Genomic DNA, 26,483 nt, shown 5'->3' on the forward strand with positions numbered 1-26,483 from the left:
AGAGTGACCTCAAAGCAACTTTTTCAATCAGAGAGTCGTCCTCATCTGGAATTAACTTCCAGAGGAAGGTATAGAAGTAGATTAAATTCTGACCTTCAAAATACACTTGGACAGATAGATGGATTGGAAAGGTTTAAGGGAGATGGGTCAAATGCAGGCAAATAGGCCTAGCCCACCTTATCAGCATGGAGCTGTACATCTCTATGGCTCCGTACATTTTAGGTGTCCCGTACTACCTTCTCCCGTACTATTATTCAGTAATTTTCACGACTTACTACAAAGTGTGCACACAACAGAAATATGAATTTTTAAGCACGACAATGTCACATTGATATGCTGTTTTCCATTGTTATCACTTCCTTACAAGCAGTCGCCATCCTGCCTAAGCACATTGCTCTATATTTCTAGATTTCTCTAGACAATACTAAATTTCAATATGAAAATTACCTGGATTTCAATACCAACCAGTGTGAAGTGTAACCTAGATTTTATTCAGCTTAAGTAAATGTTTCTTGCCAAGTTTTGTGCTGATACAGAGATGTCACTGAAATTGTATTTAGGTCTTTCAAAGAAACCACTGGGCTGATCTGGCTCAAGAGGTGCAGTCCCATTAGTCAGATTTCCTGCCTCCCTATTTTCTTGCTTCCCTGCAACTTATGGGGCCATTTCAATTCACGTTTACATCCTTAAGTGCCTCTTGGTGCAATTTAAAACAGCTAGGGTGAATACATTAAAGTAGACAGATTAGTCATTGGAAATGGGGGCTTCTATTGTCCTGGACTTCTCAATAATTTTGTGGGTTGAGCTACATTTCCACCTTTGCCATCCAATTTTCCATCAAAGACTTGATCATCTACAAAGCTGCAACACATGGGCATAAATGAACATTATGAGACCATGAGTTTATAACATCAGTGTAATGGGAAATCTTCACAGGAGATCTGACTTTTAATTAAACAGAACACAAAACACAAAATATGAGGTTAAAGACAGGTGAATGGAAGTATGTTTTTTGAGAGGAAAAGTCACATGATACATAAATAATACTTGTTAAATGATAAGGAAAGTGTTTGTTGTGATTCCCAGCACACATGTTAACATAAATACATTACACTGTACCTAGAAAGGTTAATCTCAGCAGCCAGCCCCTGGGATTCGTCGAGGACATTAGGTTCACTGCAGGGCAGGGAGACGAGTATTTAGGGACATTATGCATGCCTTGTCCACAAACAGGGCAGTTCACAACATTACATGCTGTTCAACAGCATTTATTTAATATAGACTTAGAAAAATTAAAATAAGTGTTTACTGGTGTAGGGATTAGAAGATTAAATTAGATTAATTTTCAAAATACATGAAAAAAAAGTAAATAAATTCCACTTTGGAAAAATCTGCAAGAAAAGAAAAACATTTTTTGAGCTCTGTACAGGAAACATAGGTAGATGGAGAAAGCAAAACCTATTTTGTAACATAAAGGAATCAAGTTTAGTATATCTGAAAAATAAATGTGACAATTGTGAATTCTTCAGAATATAGTATATATTTATAGCAGCTAGAATGCCTTTCACTTTGTTCTATAAATCAAGTTTTTGCATATCTTTTCAGCAAATGAAAATACAGAAGAAAATTGTTAAATATAATTTTATATCACAACAATCCTGTGTGGAGGTAACCTAGAGGAAGTGAACATTGGTAGGTAAGATAGTTCATGTTAGTTCTTATTGGCTTTTAGTAGCGCATTAAAGCAATTAGCAGCCACCTGAATGTGTCACATCTGTCCAGAAACCTAAATATGATGAAAGCATAGAAAATAGCATTTCAGTGTAAAATGTCATCAGCATTGTTCTCTGAACCAAAAGGATGCTTTTCACAGGACGCATTACATTGCTGAGATTACGAGAAAGCAATTTTAAGGGAAGTTAAAATGTAAAAAATGTTGACAAAAATATATTATTTCAAATTTTTTTGCATTCAATTCTAAATTTATTAAGCTTGGAAACAAGTATTTTATAATCAATTTGATCTATTTCTTTTTATATGTCTTCATATATTAATTATAATTTTGTTGATTGCACTGATTGATAAAACTACCTGAAAATAAATGCAATGATTATTTTGGCAATGTCTGCCTTTTTATCAGATTTCTGCCACATCTAAATTGCACAACAATATATGAAATGTTGGAGAAAATGGGTAGTGACACTAATTGCAGATTATGGCCTCCAAGCCTGGAAGCATAAAATATTGTTAATTTCAGTCACAATACTGATTAGATAGCAAGTGGGCACAGCAATGGCAGCTTAACATTAATACATTCCAGAAGAAAGGATGACAAAACATACTGTGGTTCCTCAGCCGAGGAACGACGGTATGTTTCTCTTTATAGCCAGCAGTTTATTAACTATATTCTCTTCACTGTATATATTCTTCATAGCCAGCGTTTGTTGGTATTTCATGGCACTGCTGCACTGACAGAGTGAATTAAGATAAGATAGTATGATTTATTTTACCATTTTTTTCTCGATTTATCTCCTGCTTTTAAAAGATTTAAAAGAATGGATTGGAAACATGGCATAACAACATTTTAGAATTTCGCTGGTATAATTTTGCAGATTATTTGTAAGAATATAACAGAAATTATGACATTTGTTGTAAATATACGTATTATGTAATTACATTTTAATGAAGAAATCATATACTTTAGGAACACAGCAAACGGCCAAATCAATTTATTGTTTATGGAACTGTTTCCAACCACAATCTAACTGAAATATGAACATTCAATTTGTATTTATTCAGTCACGTTTATTTTTTTAATGCAAAATTAATTCTATTACTAAGTTACATCAATCTTAAGTTAGTAATACAGGTAGAAACAACATGCTGTAAATTCACCTCCTTCATTCTCAAAAATAAACATATTCAAAATAAGTTAATAACCTCAAAAAATCACCCCAGTTGCAGCTGCAGTGAGCAATAAGCATGGGAAACATATATTTGTAGCGTTAAGATAAAATAAAAAAATGTTTGTGTTTATTACGACAATCTGCACTATAATAAACAATAACAGGGATATTATTAATCCAGCATTATTTCCCAGATATAGTTCATTGATGCATAACTTATTTTGTTGATATTGGTTAATATCTCTAAGAGGCAATTCAACATCTCTGGAGATGAAGTAAACTTGACGGAACATATTTAAACAAACAATGATATTTCCATATTGAATTGTTATTCTTCAAATTCCAAATTTTAGAGATAGCACATGAAATTTTAATAATTCATAGAACATTTAATTATATTATCTTTGTAGCTAGCAGAACATTACTAGTTATATTACCTGTGGCTAGGCAAAATTCTAATTCTTGAATCAGACTGAGGAGCAGACGTGGTGATGTGGCTGGAAAATCGACGGCGCCCTCGACTGCTGCTAGCTAGATAAGCTTCTTGCTCACTAACTACGCTAGGCATGCTGACAGTGTCATCTGCAAGACAGAAAGGAGAACCGATATAACCACTTTTCTATATTAATAAGTGTTATGATGCACCAATGACAGTGGTTACAATGATAAAGCTGATATGGAACATGCTGGAACTCCCAATTAAAGCAGTTTAAGTACTTCTGTGATGAGCCTATAGAAGTTACAAAAATATAGATACAAGATTTTTTCACACTCTAAAAGTAAAGTTTAAATTGCCTTTTCTGTGCACTGATGCAGTTGTCAATTTGGTGATCCAATATGATGCTAAATGTCAGAACTAAATTCTCTCTTGCACAACATCCTTTATTTCAAATATAGTAAATGCAAATTTCAGGAGTAAAAGTTTAAACCCTTTTCAATGTTGCATGACAATCCACTGTGATGGGAACAGGGGACTTTAATTCATAATTTATGTGATCTTTAACAGGATCTGGGAAGGGAATGGCCAGGCAATCTTTCAGTTCCAGTCTGAAGAAGGGTCCTGACCTGAAATGTTGCACGTCCATTCCCTCCCCAGATGCTGTCTGACCTGCCGAGTTCTTCCAGCAATTTGTGGTTTGCTCAAGAACCCAGTATCTGCAATCTCTTGTGTCTCCTTTTTAATTATGTGTTGGGCGAATGAGACTACAGTAGTGGATTGAGAAAAAATATGAAAAAGTATACAACATTATTTATTTCTTTATATCTACACCCAACATATTCTACCTAAAACCACTTTCAAACTCAACCTGATAAGGCGTGTTTATTTTGCCATCTGATAAAGTGAAGTGGTGAGGGATGGCACAGTGGAATTGAAGTGGCAATGTTTGGCTCAATGGTGTTGTAGGTCGTGTAGTTGTCTCACATCTCCAGTAGTTCAAGTTCAATTCTGTTCCCTGGTGCTGTCTGTGTAGCATTTGCTTATCCTCATGACCACATGAATTTATCATGGGTACTCTAATCTCCCCCACATCCTTCAAGGCTAGCTGTTTGGCAGGTTAATTGGCTACTCTCAATTATCTCCGGTGTAGGTAGATGGCAGAACAATGTGAGAGAATATGTGAGTAATGGGATTGCACTGAGAGCTAGTGTAGACCTGATGATCTTACCAACCATATTGAATATTCATATATCAAGCCAGCCTATACTTCTTAACATAAAATCCCTGGAGTTTGAGGACATTGTTTTACTGGCATAAAAGTCATCTAATCATCCATATTGGCAGCAACATTTCTTGCTAATTAAAACATTGGAAAAATGGGTGCACTTGGTGAAAAAGAGCAGTTCAAGCCACTATTCCAAATGATAAACTCATCCAGCAAAATGGGGAATATGAAAGCTCATACCCATTGCCAGATTAATTTAAAAGTTCACCCAGTGCATATTTGTTAGCTATGGGTTTATCCTTTTAGGCTGCTAGTTTACTTTGATGAGTTTTCTGGTCTATTTTAATACTGTTGCAATTCATGGTCAATTTCTGAGAAGAAACTTCTGCTAAACTCACTCTGGAAAGAACAAGAGAAGAAATTCCCACTTTTTCACTTACTAGTCTGGAGACAATGGGATAGAAATTTCTCAAAGCAGTAATATAACACAGGCAATGCTGCATCATGCCTACAGATATTTGAGGAGGGGCTAGGGGCCATGGGTGCCTGCAACAGGAAGGTATCCACAACTTCCATTGGCATTAAATGTCACACCTTTTGCAGCAATATTTTTGATCAGTTACTTCAGCAGATCCACGCTCAGCAAAGCTGATCATTGTGGCTCAGCATCGTACCACTTGTACTTATGCAGTTTATCAGAGAAATAAAGCAGGAAAAAGTAAAGCAGGAAGCTTTGTTCAAATCAAAAATTGGAAAACACACTGTACTTTTGATAAAGAACCAAATACATCCCAAACTAAAATTACTAAAGTATAAAATGTTCTAATATTAATCCTCATGCTCTGTATGTGCATGATGATGAATTAATTTGAATTAGAATTGCCTGTGTAAATGTGAGGGTTTAATAATTTTATCAAAAGTAATTTAAAGAATGGAAATATTGTAAAATACAAATGTGCATTCAACATTCTAACAGGCACCATTCAAAGACAATTCAACTTAGACCTTGTAATGTATCAAATATAGAACCTGCAGCTCATGCTATTTTCATTGCTCTAAATTATGACCATTGAAATGGAGAAAAAAAATGCAAAGGATGAATAAACTGACAAGTGCAGTCTGCTAGAAGCAATTAACATGCAAGTTGAACTGAAGCTCTGTTAATGACAAATGCTCACTTTCACCATCCTCCTCATCAGTCCTGCTTAGTGTGTCCTGAGAGGCCTGATGAGAAGGTTGGCTGTCCTGCTCCCACACAGTGCCTGTCCCCGTGTTTGAACGAGACATGGTGGCCAGACTCAAGCGGTAAGCTGATGTGGAAGTTCCCACAGTGCTGATGGAAGGTTTGCCTTGGTATGCTGCAAAGATATAATGAACAAGTTATGAGACAAATATGGCACTGCAAGTTTCTGATTAGAGTCAGTACTTTCATCAACTGCAAGCAGTAACAGGAGTCTTGCACAATAATTGTCGTCAGCAGATAATATTGATAAAATGCAAATCTTCTTGAAGAGGGTGGTGGAAAGCTTGAAATATTGCCAGTTTGTAGACGAGGACAGGATTAGGTGCTTCAGGGTTATGGGGGAATCCTGGCGACTCAAATGTGATTTGAGCCCAAAACCATCAGGCTATGTTACTGCTTATTCCAATTGGGCAAGTTTATTTAGTTCTTAGCTAAGCAGTTAGAAACCACCCAAGAGTTCATTTCACTCACCACCTAATCAGAAAGTACAAGGATAGCAGTTGAGCACAGGTCAGTGGCTTGCACTATCAAGCTCTCAATGCAGAGGATGCACGATGATGTGCAATTTGTAAGGCAATGAAATTTGATAAAATGGTTAAAAAATGAATATGTATCTTAAAAGCAATACATGTGAAGAGTTTGTGATATTACAGAGCTTCCTCGAAGGGCCAAATGGCCTACTCTTGCACCTACTGTCTATTGTCTAAGCTGCATTCTGGGAATACTGCAACACTGCAAAAATAGACTTGGTGGAGCTTAAGCATTATTTCATTATTTTAATAATTAGATTTTCAGCAATAAACCTAAATGCATAATAGTTACTATCATATAGAAATATAGATTACATTCTAATATTGTATGTCATATTAACAGCCTTGAGTTGATGTTCCTTTTCCTTGTGGACAGCGTGGGCACTAATCTTTAGCTTTTTGACTTCCATTGTAGAAATGGATTATACTAATGCAGAGCAACTAAAAGACATGTGGACAATTCTGCAGTCTTTCTGAAGTGAAAACTGTTTTGTGTGCAAAATAAGACCTGAATTTGCAAAGCTGGAAAACATAATTTACCATTAAACACCCCTTGTGTACAGTGGTCCAGAAGAACATTCACAGTCCAAGTGGGATATTGAACATATATTTAAGGGAAAATATAATGACATATTGTCACCTGACAACATGTGGATGCATGGGTATAAAACAAAAGCTTAAAGTATTTACTTTGCCCGAAAAAAGATCAGGAGATTAAACCATAACTTAAGAAATCCAACAAAATACAATTCAATAAGATCAGTTCTCTTGCCCAAATAGTATGTCAAGAACATTACTTGTCAACATCTACCATATTCAATGCTCACCTGAGCTCCCTTGTACAATCGCACTGCTCCCCCAATGTATTCATGCGTACCTTCATTTCAATTGGGTTACATTGAAGTTTTTGCCACACATGCATCCTTTTAGAGGTACGCATATCAAACCATTGTAATAGAAAGTTGCTCATTCTGGTGGGGCTTTCAAGTCAATCTTATGATAGCTATCAGTGACTAGAATCATGACATCGAAATGGCAAAAGCTAGTCACTGGGAAAGTTGATGGCAGTGCAGGTCATGGTGACTGAAACATCAACTAATAGTTGATCAACCAGTATCAAACATAAATAAATAGCACGTTAAGTGATATTCCAATGGTACATGAGAATGTGGCATGGACATAACTGTTAAGAGAACGTTTCGGCTTGGCATCCACTGATCTGGCTGAATCTTTATTGCATGTTCACAATAGACAATTTGGGGACATTTTTAGCTGATCACTGGTCAACCGTAAACACATTGCTATGGTCTGTAGATAGTGTGACATGCCTGCCAGTTTTCCTAGCATTTGATCTTTTACGCTTCCTCAACTGTGCATTTGCAGCACCTAAATTAAGCTTTTCTTAAGTAATGAACAAAAATCTGGATTGCAAAATTTACAAGCTTTTATAAAACTGAGGTGGTAAAGGAATAACTTTCCCTGGTGACATAAAATGCAGCAGCTCGCAGAATACAGCCTGGGAAATTCAGCCTACTAGGACCTGCTCTTCCGAGTAGAAGTTTGTCCTGTGCAACAGCTGCAGCGTAATATTACAGAATTGAAATCAATGCATAAACATGGGTAACAGTTGAATATTTGTTCATTCAACCCAAGGCAATTAACCAAACTATCTTAACATTATATTTGCAAATATTCTCTAAGTGGGGCTCTGCCACCTGATTTAGTCTCTGGTCATAAAGTTAGGTTACATGTATTGTGAATAAACTTAATTTTATTCATGAAGTACAGTAATTTACAAAAAACAAAATTTGTGTGCTGAGATTACCATTACCTGATCCACTATGTACTGCCTCCTTCAAGATTTTTAATTCGTTGTTAAACTCAGTGACAAGTGAGCTTTTGCTGAGTGGCCTTGGAATAAACCTACGCTCCAGCTGGTCTATAATATGATGCCGAGCAGTTGCTTCCTCATGGTTTTCTGCCGGATGACCTAATAGCTAGAAGAAACCCAAAGAAAATAATTATAAATTGCCTATATTTTTATTCCATCCCTATTTAAACATTGTATTTCTCTCCATTTTTTATGTTCTTCCCATGGGAAAACTGGATATGCAGGAGTGCAAAGTAGGTTCACAAGGTTAATTCCAGGGATGGCTGGACTGTCATATGTTGAAAGAATGGAGCGACTGGGCTTGGAGTCACTGGAACTTAGAAGGATGAGGGGGGATCTTATTGAAACATATAAGATTACTAAGGGATTGGACACGCTAGAGGCAGGAAACATGTTCCCGATGTTGGGGGAGTCCAGAACCAGGGGTCACAGTTTAAGAATAAGGGGTAGGCCATTTAGAACGGAGATGAGGAAAAATGTTTTCACCCAGAGAGTTGCGAATCTGTGGTATTCTCTGCCTCAGAAGGCAGTGGAGGCCAATCCTCTGGATGCTTTCAAGAGAGTTAGATAGAGCTCTTAAGGATAGTGGAGTCAAAGGATACGGGGAGAAGGCAGGAACGGGGTACTGATTGTGGATGATCAGCCATGATCACAGTGAATGGCGGTGCTGGCTCGAAGGGCCGAATGGCCTACTCCTCCCCCTATTGTCTATTGCCATTAACCAATTTCAGATGCAGTCAGGCAATGATGTTACTCATTTATCCACAAACCTCTGTGGCTCGTCATTATAGACAATAGACAATAGGTGCAGGAATAGGCCATTCAGCCCTTCGAGCCATTCAATGCGATCATGGCTGATCACTCTCAATCAGTACCCCGTTCCTGCCTTCTCCCCATACCCCCTCACTCCGCTATCCTTAAGAGCTCTATCCAGCTCTCTCTTGAAAGCATCCAACGAACTGGCCTCCACTGCCTTGAGGCAGAGAATTCCACACCTTCACCACTCTCTGACTGAAAAAGTTCTTCCTCATCTCCGTTCTAAATGGCCTACCCCTTATTCTTAAACTGTGGCCCCTTGTTCTGGACTCCCCCAACATTGGGAACATGTTTCCTGCCTCTAATGTGTCCAATCCCCTAATTATCTTATATGTTTCAATAAGATCCCCCCTCATCCTTCTAAAGGAGATTGATTGAGAAGCATGAGGATCTAGCCTTTATTTTTTTCCTGAAAAGGCACCGTAACTTTGATTTAACCAACAGTTTGTTGTCCTAGAAGGAAATGAATAAGGCAGTCTATTTATAGGAAGGAACTGCAGATGCCGATTTAAACCGAAGATAGACACAAAAAGCTGGAGTAACTTTGGTTCTTCCTCGATCAGAGACATAACCAATTTCTCTTGACTAACACACTCCTCTGTCTGGCAAAACCTGATCTCGCCCTCAACAACCTCTATTGACTTCTCTCACATTCTCCAAGTTAAAGGTGTAGCCATGGGCACTTACATGGGCCCCAGCTAAGCTTGCGGTTTAGTCAGTTACATTGAACAGTCCTTGTTCCAGGTGTACACGGCACCATCCCCCACCTCTTTCTCTGCTACCCCGATGACTGTATTGGGGCTACTCCCTGCTCCTGTGTCGAACTCGTTGATTTCATTAACTTCACCACTAACTTCCACCCTGCCCTCAAATTCCTGGACTATCTCTGACCCTCTCTCCGCTTTCTTGATCTCTCTGTCTCTATCACAGAAGACAGACTATCCAGAAATGACTACTACAAACGCACTGACTTCCAGAGTTATCTGGCCAACACTTCCGCCCACCCACTCTCCCCAAAAGACATACAAAGGCACTATCGCTAACTTTCAATTCCTCTGTCTCTGCCGCATCTGCTCCCAAGATAAGGCTTTCCATTCTGGAACATCCGAGATGTCCACTTTCCTCAGTAAAATGCTGTTTCCCCCTCCCCCTGTAGATGCATCCTTCACCTACTTCTCTTCGGTGTCCCGTAGTTCTGGTCTCTCTCCCCCTCCTCCCAGAAGGTACAAAGATAGAGTTCCCCTGGTACTCACCTTTCATCCCACAAGGTTTTGTATCCAACACATCGCCCTCCAACATAACCATCACCTTCAATGTGTTCCCATCACCAGCCACATCACTTACACCTTTCGGCCTTCCAGGTACCACTCCCCCTGCAACTCCTTGGTTCACTCATTCTATCCCACCCAAATCACCCCCTCTCCAAGTATTTTCCCTGCAACATTAGGAGATGTAACACCAGTCCTTGTACCTCTGCCCTTGCCCCCATCTAGGGACCCCAGAAGTACTTCTAGGCGAGACGGAGATTCACATGCACCTCCTCTAATCTAATCTACTGCACCCAGTGTTCCCGATCTGCTGAACAATTGCGTTTGGTCCGTCAAGGCCTACTGAATCTTCCAGTTGCTAACTATTTTAAATATCCTTCCAATGCCCATACTGACCTTTCTCTCCTGGGCTTCCTCCATTGCCAGTGTAAGGCCGCATGCAAACTGGAGGAAGAGCACCTTATATTCCTCTTGGGTGGCTTACAACACAACGGATATAGACATTGAATTCACCAATTTTAGGTAACATCTAACAATCCCTCTTCCCCTTTCAAGATTCAAGATCAAGATTCAAGATAGCTTTATTTGTCATCCAATATTGGACGAAATTCAGTCACCCACAGTCCAACAATAAAAGCATTAAATAAGCATTAAAATTACACAACCCCAAAAAACCCCCAAAACACAGTCCAACAATAAAAGCATTAAATAGGCATTCAAATTACACAACCCCAAAACCCCCAAAAACACAGTCCAACAATAAAAGCATTAAATAGGCATTCAAATTACCCAACCCCAAAAACACACAAAAAAGAAACATCCATCAAAGAAACATCCATCACAGTGAGTCTCCTCCAGTCCTCTCCTCACTGTGATGGAAGGCCACAATGTCTTTCCCTTCTCCTGCTGTCCTCGCCCGCAGTCAGGTTGTTGTGGTTGCAGGCCGCACCGGACGGTCCACAGCGGGCCAAGCCTAAGGCGAGTCCCAGCCGCTCCCGCAGCCTCCGAAGACGGCCGGCTCCGCCGATGATAAGTCCGATCCGGGGCGGGCGAACACGCTGCTGCTGCCGCTGTTGCTGCACGTCGGGGCAGTCGTGGCTCCCGACATTGAAGCCCCCGCCCAGCAGAGAAATATCCCGCGGCATATCTTAGGCCGCGCCGGACGGTGAAATGTCCTCGACCCAAGCCCCGCGATCCGGGGCGGGCGAACCCGCTGCCGCTGCCGGAGCTCCCGATGTCGGCATCCACGCGGCCCGAGCCTAAGGCGAGTCGCAGCCGCTCCCGCAGCCTCCGAAGACGGCCGGCTCCGGTGATGGTAAGTCCGATCCGCGGGTTCTGCGAACCAGAGCCCTGGAGGCCGACAGCTCCAGGAGTTGGGCCGATGGTAGGCCGCAGCTGGAACGGAGACACCACCCAGAAAACAAAGGTCGGGTCTCCGTTCGGAAGGGACACATATTTACAATGTTACAGTTCCCCCCCTCCCCCCCACATACACACATAGTACACAAACACAAAAACACCACATCACAACTACAATTAAGACAAAAAAAACAACAAAAACACAAAGACAAATGGACCGCAGGTGAGCCGCAGCCGCAGCTGCTAGGGCAGCGCCGCCATCTTCCCCTTTCTCCCCAATGGCCCCCTTTCTTCCCCCACCCCTTCCTTGGGTCCCATCTGGAATCGCTCCTATTTCTCTCTGAAGAAAGGCCCCGATCCAAAACGTCACCTATTCATGTTCTCCAGAGATGCTACCTGACCCGCTGAGTTACTCCAACACTTTGTCTCTTTTTTTTTTGGATGCACAGTAACTTAATTTGCTGCAATCATTTGTGTTGGAAGCACAACTGCCAGCCTCACTGCCCACCTGCCAGGTGTGAGTTACTTCAACTGCAGTTTCCTTAAACTGAATTCATTTCTAAACCAAAAAGGAAACTTTAAAAATCTAGTTGAATAATTTTGGTGCAATGACACCAAAACGTATATCTTTATGACTTTCTGTTTCAATTTACGAAGAATTTACCTAATAAAGCAGAGGCATCTTAAATTAGAAGATATAGGTTTAGGACGAGGAGTTAGAGGTGACCAGAGGAAGAACCTTTTCCACAAAGAGTGTGGTAGAATCTGGAACAAGCTGCCTGAGTAGGTGTTGGAGGCAGGTATTCTCACAACACTTAAGAAGAATTGAGACAAGCACTTAAATTGCCAAGCCGTAAAAGGCTTCTGACCAAGAGCCTATGGGACTAATATAAATTAGATAGGGATTTGATGGGTTCACATAGTCCTTGTGTGCCATGGGGCTTATCTTCTGTGACAGCATGACTCTAGTATACTCCAATAACAAGAAAATACTTTTGAAGATAAGGAAAACAATGTGCTGTAAAATTAAAATCACAGTTTGATTATAAATTTCTATTTTCAGCTGTTTTAATTGAATCACTTACTTGCCACTTCCATCTATATGATGGAACATTACTTTAAAGCAAAATTAAAACAAGAATTACATTCTAAGTCACTGGCTAGTTGCACAATTCACAATAGGTTTTGCTTTTAGAAATTGGCAATTGAGTTTGAGTGGAGACTCAGCGACTCTCAAGAAGTGGGGTTATATAGACACTGAAGACGTCACCTGCATATGTGGCACTGAACCACAAACTATGGAGCACCTATTGAGATGTCCTCTATTGGAGTTCGAATGCAACTCTCAGGACCTCGCAGAGAACAATGATATTGCTAAGTGTTGTGTTCAGTTTTGGCTGAAACACAATATCTAACATATGTGGACACGATAAGAAGAAGGGGTTCTTCAAAATGAAAGAACAAATTGGTCTGTGTTTGTCAATAGACAATAGGTGCAGGAGGAGGCCATTCGGCCCTTCGAGCCAGCACCGCCATTCAATGTGATCATGGCTGATCATTCTCAATCAGTACCCCGTTCCTGCCTTCTCCCCATACCTCCTGACTCCGCTATCCTTAAGAGCTCTATCTAGCTCTCTCTTGAATGCATTCAGAGAACTGGCCTCCACTGCCTTCGGAGGCAGAGAATTCCACAGATTCACAACTCTCTGACTGAAAAAGTTGTCAAGGTCAAACAGTACACAGATTTAATGCAATCATAACAAATTCAAAAATGACAAAAACAGGGCAGATGTAAATATTTTTTACCTTGCATTGGATAAAGGGACGCAGAAGAATAAAGATGGGGATTCGTGTTCTCACTATAAAATCTATGAAATCCCACATGGCAAGACCTCCAACCTTTCGTAGTGCCATTTCTTTAACTTGCAAACTGAGCTTGTACCACTGGCTGCCCAAATGATGTTCAAAGCACACAAGGATAACCTTTAATGCTAACACATAAGCAGGATTTTAAAAAACAAGAGAAAAATAACTCAATTAATTGGGTTAAACACAGAATAAATAAATATCACTATTACATACTTAAAAAGTAATAAAATTAAATGTATAGTTTTATTCCATGAATCAATTGATGCTGAATATAAAAGAAAATGACACCCAGCATCACCCAGGTAAGGTCTGATCCAACTGTACATACATTTTTTAGTTTTAGTTTTTTAAGAGATACAACATGGAAACAAGGCTCTTCGACCCAATTAGTCCGTACCGACCAGCAATCCCCGCACAGTAACTCTATCCGACACACACTAGGGATAATTTACATTGATACCAAGCCAATTAACCTTCAAACCTGCAGATCTTTGGAATGCGGGAGGAAACTGAAGATCTCGGGGAAAACCCACACAGGTCACGGGGAGAACGCACAAACTCCGTCAAGACAAGCACCCGTAGTCAGGATCGAACCCGGGTCTCTGGCGCTGTAAGGCAAGTCACTCTACCACTATGCCACTCTTGGCATTAGTTTTAGTTATTGAGTTACATAAATGTCTCTGTAATTGTTGCCATTTTGTTGCTTTTCTGTGTTTATGTTTATTTACAAAGGATTTTCAATTCATATATTGGTCTGTACACTTTGGAAGCCAGTATCTGTGGAAATGTCAGTTAACGGGGCACAGTTGGATAGTACAATCTCAAAGTCAAATTAGCTTTGATTGTGAAAATATCTCAGTGGTATTGAAAACTGAATTTGGCAATAAGCACCTCGATCTGACATACAATAGGTAGAGATAAATTCTGCTTAAAACACATCTTTTGTTACCAAACAAATAAAACAAAATGCTCTCCCGCATTACCCAAGTAGGCTGCCTGGCTTGTAGATTCTGTTAATCCTTCGCGTCGCAGGTCCTTCCCTGCATCCCCTAGAATTGAACAATGAGCTGGAGAGTTCTCCAGCATGAAGTTTTTGCTACGGGAAGTACTGATGATTCGTGGTGGGAGAAGGATATTGATTACAGTCTGCAACAGCAGGAACACTTCAAGCTTCTCCAAGTTAGGGCTGTCTATAACAGAAAGTAATATTTATGTCATTTATAAAATGAGGGAATAATATCCCCATTCATATTATCAAATATGCAAGCACCAACATATCTTTAAGTCGATAAATAGAAATTTAAAGGATAAATTTAAGGAAAGATGTAGCCTACTTTCCCTTTATTTGCCTTTCTGCCACCAAGCTAATGTCCTTCTGCTGAAAGATCGGCTTATTTGTTCAATCGCAATGACTATGAATCTTAGTTTAGTGGTAAAGCGCACAAAAATATATTTTACTATTAAAAAATCATAGCAACTGACCTTTGCTTCCAGTTCCAACTGTTAGCACGAATGGTATCAGAAGATTCAGAAGCATCCCTTCCCTTCTTTCTTGATTAGTGAATGGGGAAATCACATGGCTTAAAGGGAAATCTTCTTTCAAAGCCTTTCATAAAAAGAAGACTACTTTGCTAAGAATACTTTAAACAGCATTTCAATGTGTTCTATGACAGAATAAACATTTAGTCTAGTGAGTCTAGAGTTACAAAGATCACACTGGTTGTGTATTATCCCTCTTTTCCATCCACTTCCGACAAGCAAGGCAATTTAGTGGTCGGTTAACTTACAAAACCACACGTCTTTGGGATGTGAAAGGGAATTGTAGCACCCGAAGGAAACCCCTGCGGTCTCAGACAGAACGTGTAAACTCCACACAAATAACACCCAGGTCGCTGGCAATGTGAGGCAGCAGCTCTCTACAGTGCCACCACATTGCAGATTCTTAACTGCTGATTGAACCTGCCCAGTAAACCAATCAGCCCAAAGGGACAATAAAGGACAGGCAATAAATGTTAACTTTGCTATCAGCACCTGTAACATGAGATAAACTATATTTTTAAAATCATTAATGTTGTCTTTTAAGTCTCTCGATTCTGCCTGATAAAGCACCAGCCCATTAAATGATTTAATTGATTTCAGCCAACAACACGGAAAATCACTATCAACTTAGGAAAGGAAACCACCGCTGAACCAGTTGTCTCAATGCCTGCAGGGAGCGTTCTGATAATTATGTGGCCAGCAAACCACACACTAATCTCTTGTAACATATTTTGGGAACGATCAATGCAACTGGACTGTTATTTACATCTGTGCCAACTCAGACCATTGAGATCTCATCATCCTGAAGGCACTGTCATGTTTTTATTATGATGTTTGGATTAAAAAATCCAGGGTTATAGTTTGGAAATTATAAGGTAATTGAAATGTTTAATATCCAATATTAATCAATATGTCCAATCAAAATAAATGATTGATGATTTTAGAAAAAAGTTCTGGCAACGCACGTCTAGAACTCTGGAAAGCAGCATGTGAGGAAGACATTTTTTTAATGCAAGTCTTCATCAGCATTGGTGGGAAATAATTCAACCCAACTCACTTAACAGAAAACAGATCAGGAACCCATTTAACTTTCTATCAAGTTCAACAGAGACTAAAATTAGGCAAGGTTAATTGGGAGCTTTTTCTGGAAAAAGAGAAGAGAACTTTAAATAAAACATTAAAACAAAGTGCTGGAGCAAGCCAGCGGGTCAGGCAGGATCGCTGGAGAACATGGACAAGTGACATTCAGGTTGTGAGGTTGATAGAAAATATCGGGGCTCTATTATTTGATCATTTGATATATATTTTTAACACTACATGATTTTATTATTTACTTTCAGCAAAACAGAAACAAACCCTTTGGCCCATGGAGTCCACCACTCATCATCCACTTATTTATATGAATCGTTAATTAATTCAATTTTTCTAATTCTTCCCACATTCTCTTCAACTTTCCCCTACTACTCAACTGTACATCTGGGACAATTTGGCAACACTTCGCAACATAGCTGGATGCAGTCACGAAGAAGGCATTCTACATGCTTGTCTTCGTTGGTTGAGCTATTGAGTATAAGAGTCAGGATAATATAGTGCAGCTGTTCAAAATATTAGTCAGGCTGCACTTAGAGTCCGACTATCCTACAACCCTAATCCTACCTCAACAACAGAACACTACGTACCTATTGCAGTACAATGCACTTGTTTTCTAATTGGGTTTTGCACTGATGACTTGTGTTTTCACAGTCATTCTCTTTTCACTGGCTTGAACAATGTCTTTAAAGGAGTTCTGATGGGCAAGTTATGATAAGTCATAGAGTCATACAGAGTAGAAACAGACCCTCCTTCCCCACTCTCTCCTCTCCCCTCCTACCCCCACCCTTCCCTCCACCCACTCGGCCCCCACCCCTTCGCGGACCCGTTGGCGGCGAAAGCCACTTACCGAGCGTGCAGGGAGGGGGAGCTCCGGAGTGCGGCGGCGGCGGCAGTGGCCTGGCAGAGCTCGGTGTACTCGAGGCGGACAGCGCGGTGAGACCCGGCAGAGGTGGGAGGCGGATAGCGCTGCAGGGTGGCGGGAGGTTGGACTACTCGAGGCGGGCAGCGCGACAGGAGGCGCGCACAAGATGGCGGAGTGTGTGGAGGAGGAGGAGGAGGAGAGCGGCCGCCATCTTTCTGTAGTCGCGATGGGGCCGTCGGTGACAGCGACCCTCGTCGACGACGCCATCGGTAGAAGCGGCTGCTGAAGGAAGAGGTGAAGAAGCTGCCCGCTGCGGCTTGTGTGCGGTAATGGTGTGGGGCGCTGGGCCCGGGTGGCAGCGGGGACTCGAGTACGCCGTGGGTTGAAGGGACGGAAGGGAAGGATCAGTGGACCATCAGTCCGACCATCTCCCTCCTGCTCAGAGTGTCCCCCGGGTGTGGGAGAGTGGGGAGAGAGGAGAGGGGAAAGAGAAGAGGGGCGGGTGGCTGCCTCGATAACGGCGTCCATCTTGTTCAGGTGCGTGTGGAGGGAGGTCATGCGTGCCCCATTGTGATACGGGGCACTTTGCCCCGTCATACGCAGAGCACTTTGAAAAATTTGGTTTGAAATGAAATTTTGAAACTTTAAAATCTCTCTAACTTAAAAAATATAAGACCAATTTAAATAAAACTTGTTTTATACAGTCGCCAGGACAGTGGTGGTTAAGGTGGCACTGAAATTGTGGTGCTATGGTTTACCATTTTGGCTGCAGGTGCACATGTCCACAACAAAATTTTAAAATTTCAGAGAGATATATATACATACAAATATTTTTTTAGATTTTTTTTTAGATTTAGAGATACAGCGCGGCAACAGGCCCTTCGGCCCAGCGAGTCCGCGCCGCCCAGCGATCCCCGCACACTAACACTATCCTACACACACTAGGGACAATTATTACATGTACCCAGTCAATTAACCTACATACCTGTACGTCTTTGGAGTGTGGGAGGAAACCGAAGATCTCGGAGAAAACCCACGCAGGTCACGGGGAGAACGTACACACGTCGCCCGTAGTCAGGATCGAACTTGAGTCTCCGGCGCTGCATTCGCTGTAAGGCAGCAACTCTACCGCTGCGCCACTGCGATATAGATTGATGGATGGACCTGGGAAATGTTACTTTCTTGACTTTCAGGAACAAGGTGAACATACCTGAATTTGTAAAGCAACAAGCCGCACCACAGCTGTGCTGAAGGGTAGTGGAGGAGAAAGGTACGGACTCAGGTGCAGAAGTGGTAGACCATCAGCAACACTTGAGGGTCCAACAACGCCCATTACCTATGGATATCAAATGAGAGATTTAAATTTCACTACAAGGTATCAGACGGGTATCAGTTCCTGAAATCCTCTATAATGAATAAAATCAGGGTATTTTCATTCTTGGTTAATCTATATATTATGACTGGAATACACTTTATATGCTAGTCTATTTAATATTTTCAGTTGGATGTACTGAAGAATGTTCACTAATTGTAGCAGTTTTTTGACAGAACAACTCAACACAAACAAAACAATTAAGTTTCACGTGTACATAAAATGTTTTAACCCCTCAATTGTTAGGCAGATCAAATAACTCCAAAAAATGTTCTCAGAGATCAGATGCAGGAGTGTGATTGTAGCTCCAACAAAATTCATAAAGTTTGACATGATCGAGAACAAAACTACCCCTTTGAGTGCCACTATAATTCCATTAAAGATTCAATCTATCCAATACTGGTACACCACAGTTGAATGTGTAGAAAGCTGACAAAGTAAACTCTGCTGCCCAGCAGGTCAAAACCAGCTGGTGGATGAGAATAGCACCATTTGCAAGTTCCACTCCAGATTTACACTTAAACTGGTAAAACCCTCAAACTTCTTACTTAAATGCAATGCCTTCCATTCATAAACTGCAAAAGTTCAAGGTGACTACAAACTATGAAAATTCTAAGGGCAGTTATGGAGAGCTAAGTTTACATCCTCAAAAGTAACCCAATTATCCTTTTACTGAAAACAGATAAATAAATCCCTAAGTGACTACAGGCACAAGCATTCTTGAGCAGTCATCAATTGTTCAGTAATTTTGGAAATAAGATAGAATTGAAAGGAGAAAGAAGAAAAAAGGAAAAATTGATTTTCTGAGAAGTGGCCGACTGCTATGGTTCAATCACTGAAATGTATTTCCCCGTTGGTTTCTTATCTTGCCTCCAAGATAAATCTTGGAGGCAAATCTGAGGGAGTCAGTTAACTTGTTACCCTACTTAAATCTCAATCTTTCCAATACACCATTCATAGATTTTCCAACATAAGTTCCCAGAGTTGGGAGCAATGGCAAAAGTTTTCTGACTTTCCTTTTGTGTTGAGGTGCCAAATATAGAATTACAACTAGTGTTCCATCAGAAAATGATCAGCATGGATTGGAAATTAAAGCTTGATTTTTTAATCTATACAGTTCAGTGCCAGACAGGCCACATCTTTCAATTATACATCACTGTAAGAATTCTACAGAATATTAAACAAATGATCAAATCCCCTGTGCACACAATTCTACTCACCAAATTAACACAGACATTAATCAATGACCTGAGATGTGGCAGAAATGAAATGATCGGCTGTCTTTGAAGAGTTAAACAAATGCCTTCTATTAAACTGCTGGCAGCTTCCCATTCCACCTGGCGCCTAAAGAAATAATAAAGATTTTACCAAAATATCGTGAAATATCCCAATATTTTAAACTAATTTATTAGATGGAAAACTACATATGTCCTAACATCAATGTCACTTTATTAAATATTCAAAAAGTTAAATTAAACTTAATATTTTTCATTTCTTGATCCCCAACACATTTGGGGATGTTGCCAGGACTCGATGGCCTGAGCTTCAGGGTGTAGTTGGACAGGCTTGAACTTTATTCCTTGAAGTGCAGGTGGCTGATGGGGTGATCTTATGGAGGTTTGGAAAATCACAAGATGCATAGGGTGAATGCACAGTCTTTTTCTCAGGGTGGGGGAATCAAGAACAGAGGACCTATGTTTAAGCTGAGAGGGGAAAAGTTTAATACAAACTTGAGGGGTAACTTTTTCACACGGAGGGTGGTGGGTATATGGAACAAACTGTCAGAGGAGGTAGCTGAGGCAGGTACAATATTTAAAACACATTTGGACAGGCACATGGAAAAAAATTGGTTTAGAAGGATATGGGCCAAATGCAGGGAGGTGAGAGTAGTCTAGATGGAGCATGTTGGTCATCATGGGCAAGTTGGGCCAAATGTATGACATTATGACAAGGCGGGAGGAACATCCTGTTTCCATGCAGTGTGATTCTATGACTCTACTTAAAAAATAGTGAGTGTATCTGATTCCACCACCTCCTCTGGTAACAAGATCTACATATTAATCCATTTCTGTGTAAAGTATTTTCCCCGTAAGATCCACTTAAGACTCCTTCCTCTCACCATAAACCTTTGTCTCTAATATCCTCACAATAGAAATAGATTTTGATCATTTACACCTCTCATAATTTTATGTGTATATATTTCCTTGGATTCCAATTAATATTTTCAATTTCTGCTGATTGATGGCCATCTTGCATCTTAAATTGCTTGAATGAGATTTTGGGAATATTTGGACAAGAGTAACAAGGTCAGAGTGTGGAAAAGACAAATATCACATTAAAGATTCCAACAGGTATTTTTGTTCTTCTCTGTAGGTGGGTCAAATACTGGTAAAAAAACTGTGGGAGTACCTTCATCACATGGAATGTAATGTCTCACAGGCATTTTCTCGGGCAGCTAGGGAAGGGAGATCAATTCTAGCACTGCCAACCAAATGCATAAAGTTAACAACCAAATAAACAAACAATGTTCTTCAGTATGAAGAACTGACTGAGTTCTGCCAGTGTTCTGTTTTAAATGTTCACCAATGATGGAGTTTCATTCCTTCTGAATATAGTTGTAGTCATCACTGTCTATATCTCTCATTTCCCTTTCCCTTGACTCTCAGTTTGAAGAAGGGTCTCGACCCAAAAGTCACCTATTCCTTTTCTCCAGAGGTGCAGTCTGACCCACTGAGGTACTCCAGCTTTTTGTGTCCATCGTCTGTAGATTTTAAAAATATTGAATTTCAAACCCAATTGTGTTTTCTCTTTTCTCTAAATTCTATCATTATTCCCCTCTACTTCCCTTGCAGTACCCGAAGTGGCATCAGATTTCAAAAGTGCGGGATCTAGAACTTGCAGAACACACGTTTCTGCTTTTATTTTATATTTCCCGCAACTGCCGCATATTTTTAACTTTTAAAAGTTGTCATTGAATTCACCCACTTATTTTAAACTGGAAAATCAAAAAGGACTGCAGAGGGTGGAAATCTGAAATAAAAACAGAAAATGGAAACACTCACCAGATCTGGCAGTTCGGTGAAAAGAGGAACAGAGTTAACACTAATTTATACTACCTCGGTCTTTATGCTGTGAGCATAGCTTCAAGGAGGAAAAATACATTTTCGCAGACACCAAGTTATGCCTTAATCACTTCATCTTGTCAGCCAAGTGCTAAACGAAGCTTTACAAAAGCTTAAAAGGCCTAGGCTTGGAAGACAAAGCCCAAATGTTCTACCCATTACATTCCCAACTATATTCTGTAATGTTTATTAAGATACAAATCAAATTACCTTAAGGTTGGCATTTTGTGAATCTTATTGAACATTCGATCTAATCTTTTCAAGATTAAAATGAGAGCTGGCCGTACAGCTTCTGTAGTCCAATCAGTGATTGGAAGCATTTCCATGATGTATCTTCGAAGACCATGACTCTCCATGGTTTGAGTATCATATGGTGCAAGCTTCAGAAGGGAATGTGCAATTTCTGCCAATCTAAAATACAAATAACATCATAGTTAGTCTAAAAGAACAAAATAATATAATTGCATATTAAGGAAGTTGAATACTCCCATTAGTGGAATGTAAAGTAATTTTTTGCTTTCAAACTACAAAAGGGATGAATCCAAAGAAGGTCTGAGAGCGCACTCATTGGGATAGCAGTACCAGGATATATTATACTCTTCTTTACATATATTACACATATTTCTCACCTTCTCATATATTTCACTAATTACATAGAGAAGATCCAATAAAATATGAGGCTCGTTGTAATGCATGGCATTTGATAGATTGAGTTTGGTACTAACATTGAAATTCTGGTTGCTGCTCCTGGAATTTACTGGCTCGTGATTATTCACTGAAGACGACCTTTCTAACACACGGTGGATTCAACCTATCAATTCATTGGGGGTAAAGTTATTCTGGGTTATTTTCACTATCTGGTGCCTCAATAAAAACTAATGGATATGGTTCAGAGTCTAAATCTGCATACATATGGTGATACTCTTCCGCCATGATGCTTTTAATAAAAGAGCTTCACAGAAACTGCATAAAGAATGTTCACCTAATGCATACATTACAGAGTCATATAGAGATAGCATCAAAACAGTGCTTTCGGCCCACCGAATTTGTGCCGATCACCCCTTTACATTAATCCTATAATAATCCCAATTTTCTTTTATTCTTTCCAAATGCTCATCAACTCCTCCCAGATTCTATCATTCGCCTACACGTTAGGGGCAATTTACAACAGTCAATTATCCTACCAATGTACAGATCTTTGATGCATTTGAGGAAACCCACACACACAAACCCCACAGAGATATCACCAGGTCGCTGACACCATGAGGCAGCAGCTCTACTAGCTGCGCCACTAGCCTGCATCATAGAAATAGGTTTACATCATCAGATGTTCATCAGAGCTTCACGGTTTGATGAAAATGAGCTCAAACTGAACAGAAAAGAAACACCACTTTCCTCTTCTTAAGCAGTGGGTGCCAGTGGAGCATTTGTTAAAAATTTAAGAGGAAGATGATTTCGTGGGTTTTACCAGCTTTCTGAACCGTTTGGAAGATAAATTAAACCCTCTGGAAAACCCCATAAAATAACTGAGCAGAACAATTAAGACTGAAAAGGTTAACAGAGGATAAATTCCTTATTTTTAATCACTTTAAGAATGGCTTCATTAGCTACTTTGTCCAAGAGTAATTAAGGATCAGTCAGAAATGTTGGTCTTACCAGAGACATTAACACCACATGAAGAAAGCACTTTAAAGTGAACAGAGCAGAACATTTATTGTAAATACCTCATATGTGACTTTGCATCAAGAAGGTCAAACGCAGTGACCCTGGGCTCTCCAGCAACATTCTGCAGGATTTTCAATCTAGAACCACAGTGCTTAAAGAACTCAGTGCAGATATTTAAGAGTGACTCCCGAGGTCTGCGGAACTCCTCCCTTGCTATACGTTCATCTAGCTCTTCAGTCGGAAGACCCTGCCCCTCTTCCAACAAATGTAGGTTATCTCTGCAGACAAACAACAGATTAATTTGGCGATAAAGTAACATTTAAAAAACCCAACATCAACAAAACCAATTATTGAGCATTTTTTCTGAACAAAATCATGGCGACTCTTACCTAATGTGATCAAAATGCCCCTACATTACAAGAAGTTGAGTGAGCAAGGAGTGTCCCACTGGTCGGTAACCGATTTCCAGAGGACTCAGGTAGGTGAGTCGAATAGGAAGATGATGAAATTTCATACAAAGATGTGTGAGTTGATGTATTTCCGTTGGGAAGGAGACAATATATTTAAGTGAAGCTATTTCAAAGAGGACACCAGCTTTTGAAAATGGCAGGAGAGTTTAACAAAGCAATTTAAAAAGTGGGCTTTACCAACAAGGGCACTGAGATGCAAAGTGAAGAAATTTGTGTTCAGAGGAAGAATTGCTTTCAAATTTGAGTAGTACTCTTTGTCAAAGAAAGAGGGATTGGTGCCAAATGTTTAAACTGGCTTAGAAAGAGTAAATAATAAGAAGGGTTTCCAGTGGCTGGAAGGTCTCATCAAAATGTCTCAGATTTAAAGCAGTTCAGTCTCATTGCACAGAAACGGGCACTAACTCCCACCATGGCCATGCTGACCCTTTTGTCCATCTACACTAATTCCATTTATCAGCATTAAGACCGTAACCTTCTAGGAGTTGCCTATTGCCTATAAAATTGAGGATTACGTTTTATGAAATGAATAGTTATAACAGGATAAACAGATAGGATACTAGATATAAACTCAAGAACAACTTTTAAATGGAACTGGACAAATATTTAAAGGAAAAGGAACAAATTAGAAGGATGTGACAAAACTGTTGCTCTAAAAGTGCAAGTGGATGGGCCAGATAGCTCTCTCCCATGCTGAACTATTCCATAGTTCTCCAAGATAGGGATGAGAATAAATTGTTTACCCAGGGTCAATCAAACATTAAAATCTGCTTTTGGGAATACCGAAGCACTGTATTGTAATGTTTTATATTGGTTCATTGACATTTCTTCACAATTTTGATGATTCTGTAAACTAATTATCAGTTGGGATTGTTACTTCGAGGCTGGAAAAATCAGCGGAGGTTGTCACTCTCAAATATTTCGTATTACGATACTTTTACATTGCTTTCCCTGTGGTATGTAGTGAATTCCGTAGTCTAGTGTGGTACACTTAAGAAAGAAATCAGGAGGACAAAAAAATACGAAAAGCACAAAGTGCTGGAGTAACTCAGTGGGTCAGGCAACAACTTTGGATGATATGCATAGCGATGCTTCGGGTTAGGACCATTCTGCAGATTAATGTCTGAAGAGGACATGAGATAGGTTTGGCAGACAAGGTAAAGGAGAATCCTAAGAGATCCTACAAGTATATTAAGAGCAAAAGGGTAAAGAGGGAAAGAATGTCCTCTTAAGAATGAGACACAGGAGATGGGCGAGATAATAAATGAACGTTCATCATCCATATTTACCATGTAGAAGGTGCGGAAGCAAACGAAGTAAGGAAATTGAATAGTGGCGTGTTGAAAGATATCAACATTACACAAGAGGAGGTGCTGTTAGTCATAGAAACATAGAAAATAGGTGCAGGAGGAGGCCATTCTTCAGACATTTTAAGGTGCCAAAATCACTGGGGCCTGATCATGTTAGGAAGCTAGGGGAGATATTGCAGGAGCCCTGACAGAGATATTTGCATCATCTTTAGTCACGGGTGAGGTACCAAAGACTGGAGGGCGGCTAATGTTTTGCCTTTATTTAAGAGGAGATGCAAGGGCAAGTCAGGGAACTATAGGCTGGTGAGCCTAACATTGGTGGTAGGAAAGTCACTGGGGGAGATGCAGAGACACAGGATCTACCTGCATTTGGAAAAGCAATGACTGATAAGGGATAGGCAACATTGCTTTGTATGTGGAAAATTGTACCTCATAAATCTGACTGAATTTTGTGACCAGATAATCAAGAGGACTTACGCGGGTGGAGCTATATGAGCTTTAACAAGGCCTTTGACAAGGTCCTGCATGGTAGGGTAATCTGGAAGGTTAGATCACATGGAATCCAGGGTGAACTCACGAATTGCTTACAAAATTGGCTTGGTGGAAGGAGACAGAGGATAGTAATGAAGGGTTGTTATTCAGACTGGCAGCCTGTGACTAGTTGTGCACCACAGGGATTGGTGCTGGGACCACTGTTGCTTGTCATCTGTATCATCAGTGAAGATGACAATCCAAGATTACAACAAAATTACGATGAACTGCGGAAGTGGACAATGGAATTTCAAATGGAATTTAACTCTGAGGTATTTTGTAAAGAGAAACCACTTACACTGTATATAATAGTGTGTGGTAGAACAGAAGGAGTGAGGGGGGAAGTACATAGTTCCTGAAAGTATACTCAGGTAGAAATATGGTGAAGAAGGCATTTGGCATGCTTGCCTTCATCAGTCAAGGCATTGAGTACTGTTCTTGGGACATCATGTTTCAGCTGTACACATTATTGGTGAACCCCTCTTGGAGTATTGTGCATGTTCTAGTCGCGCAGCTAAAGGAACGATGTCATTAAGTTGGAAAGGGGGTAGACTCACAAGGATGGTACTGGGACTGGAGGGCTTGAGTTATAAGGAGAGGCTGGACAGGCCGATCCTTTATATTATTATTTTCAGCCCTGTGATTAAGCCCACAATTTCAGTACCAGCAAGGTGTTCATTGTTGGAGTAAATTTTAGACTCTCCAGCCCGTAATATTCTAAAACTCCTTAATTCAACAAATGCCCCCAAAAGATTGTAACATTACAAATCTGCTACATTAAAAAAAGTCTGAAAGAGTGAAATCAATACAATTCAAGACATTTAGATCTATCATCACAAGTTGCCCAGCAAACCAAACTAAATTTTTTCATGCGCTTCACTGTAGCAGAGGAATGGCATGGATGCAGTTCATTTGGTTTTAGCTAAGGTTTCACAGAGGAAAGAAACACGGACAAGCCCTTTGTCTCATGGTGTCTG

At 40.2% G+C, this 26,483-nt stretch overlaps 1 protein-coding gene across 4 annotated transcripts in view; it reads right to left on the reverse strand.

The window, feature by feature from the left end:
• The window catches only part of unc80 (unc-80 homolog (C. elegans)), a 253,548-nt gene that overhangs the window by 20,637 nt on the left and 206,428 nt on the right, over nucleotides 1-26,483 (reverse strand). For 2 of the 4 annotated variants that reach the window (XM_078404202.1, XM_078404201.1), the window contains 11 exons: nucleotides 23,258-23,476; nucleotides 21,744-21,944; nucleotides 19,632-19,755; nucleotides 18,250-18,375; nucleotides 15,029-15,152; nucleotides 14,530-14,736; nucleotides 13,484-13,668; nucleotides 8,175-8,340; nucleotides 5,749-5,928; nucleotides 3,344-3,488; nucleotides 1,120-1,176 (listed from right to left, as the gene is read on the reverse strand). In XM_078404202.1, the coding sequence (XP_078260328.1) occupies nucleotides 1,120-1,176; nucleotides 3,344-3,488; nucleotides 5,749-5,928; nucleotides 8,175-8,340; nucleotides 13,484-13,668; nucleotides 14,530-14,736; nucleotides 15,029-15,152; nucleotides 18,250-18,375; nucleotides 19,632-19,755; nucleotides 21,744-21,944; nucleotides 23,258-23,476 (1,734 nt within the window). The remainder of the gene's footprint in view (nucleotides 1-1,119; nucleotides 1,177-3,343; nucleotides 3,489-5,748; nucleotides 5,929-8,174; nucleotides 8,341-13,483; nucleotides 13,669-14,529; nucleotides 14,737-15,028; nucleotides 15,153-18,249; nucleotides 18,376-19,631; nucleotides 19,756-21,743; nucleotides 21,945-23,257; nucleotides 23,477-26,483) is intronic. The other 2 variants (XM_078404204.1, XM_078404203.1) reach the window with 1 other exon arrangement.

The sequence above is a fragment of the Rhinoraja longicauda genome, chromosome 8 (genome assembly GCF_053455715.1).
Source record: "Rhinoraja longicauda isolate Sanriku21f chromosome 8, sRhiLon1.1, whole genome shotgun sequence".
Taxonomy (NCBI): Eukaryota; Metazoa; Chordata; class Chondrichthyes; order Rajiformes; family Arhynchobatidae; genus Rhinoraja; species Rhinoraja longicauda.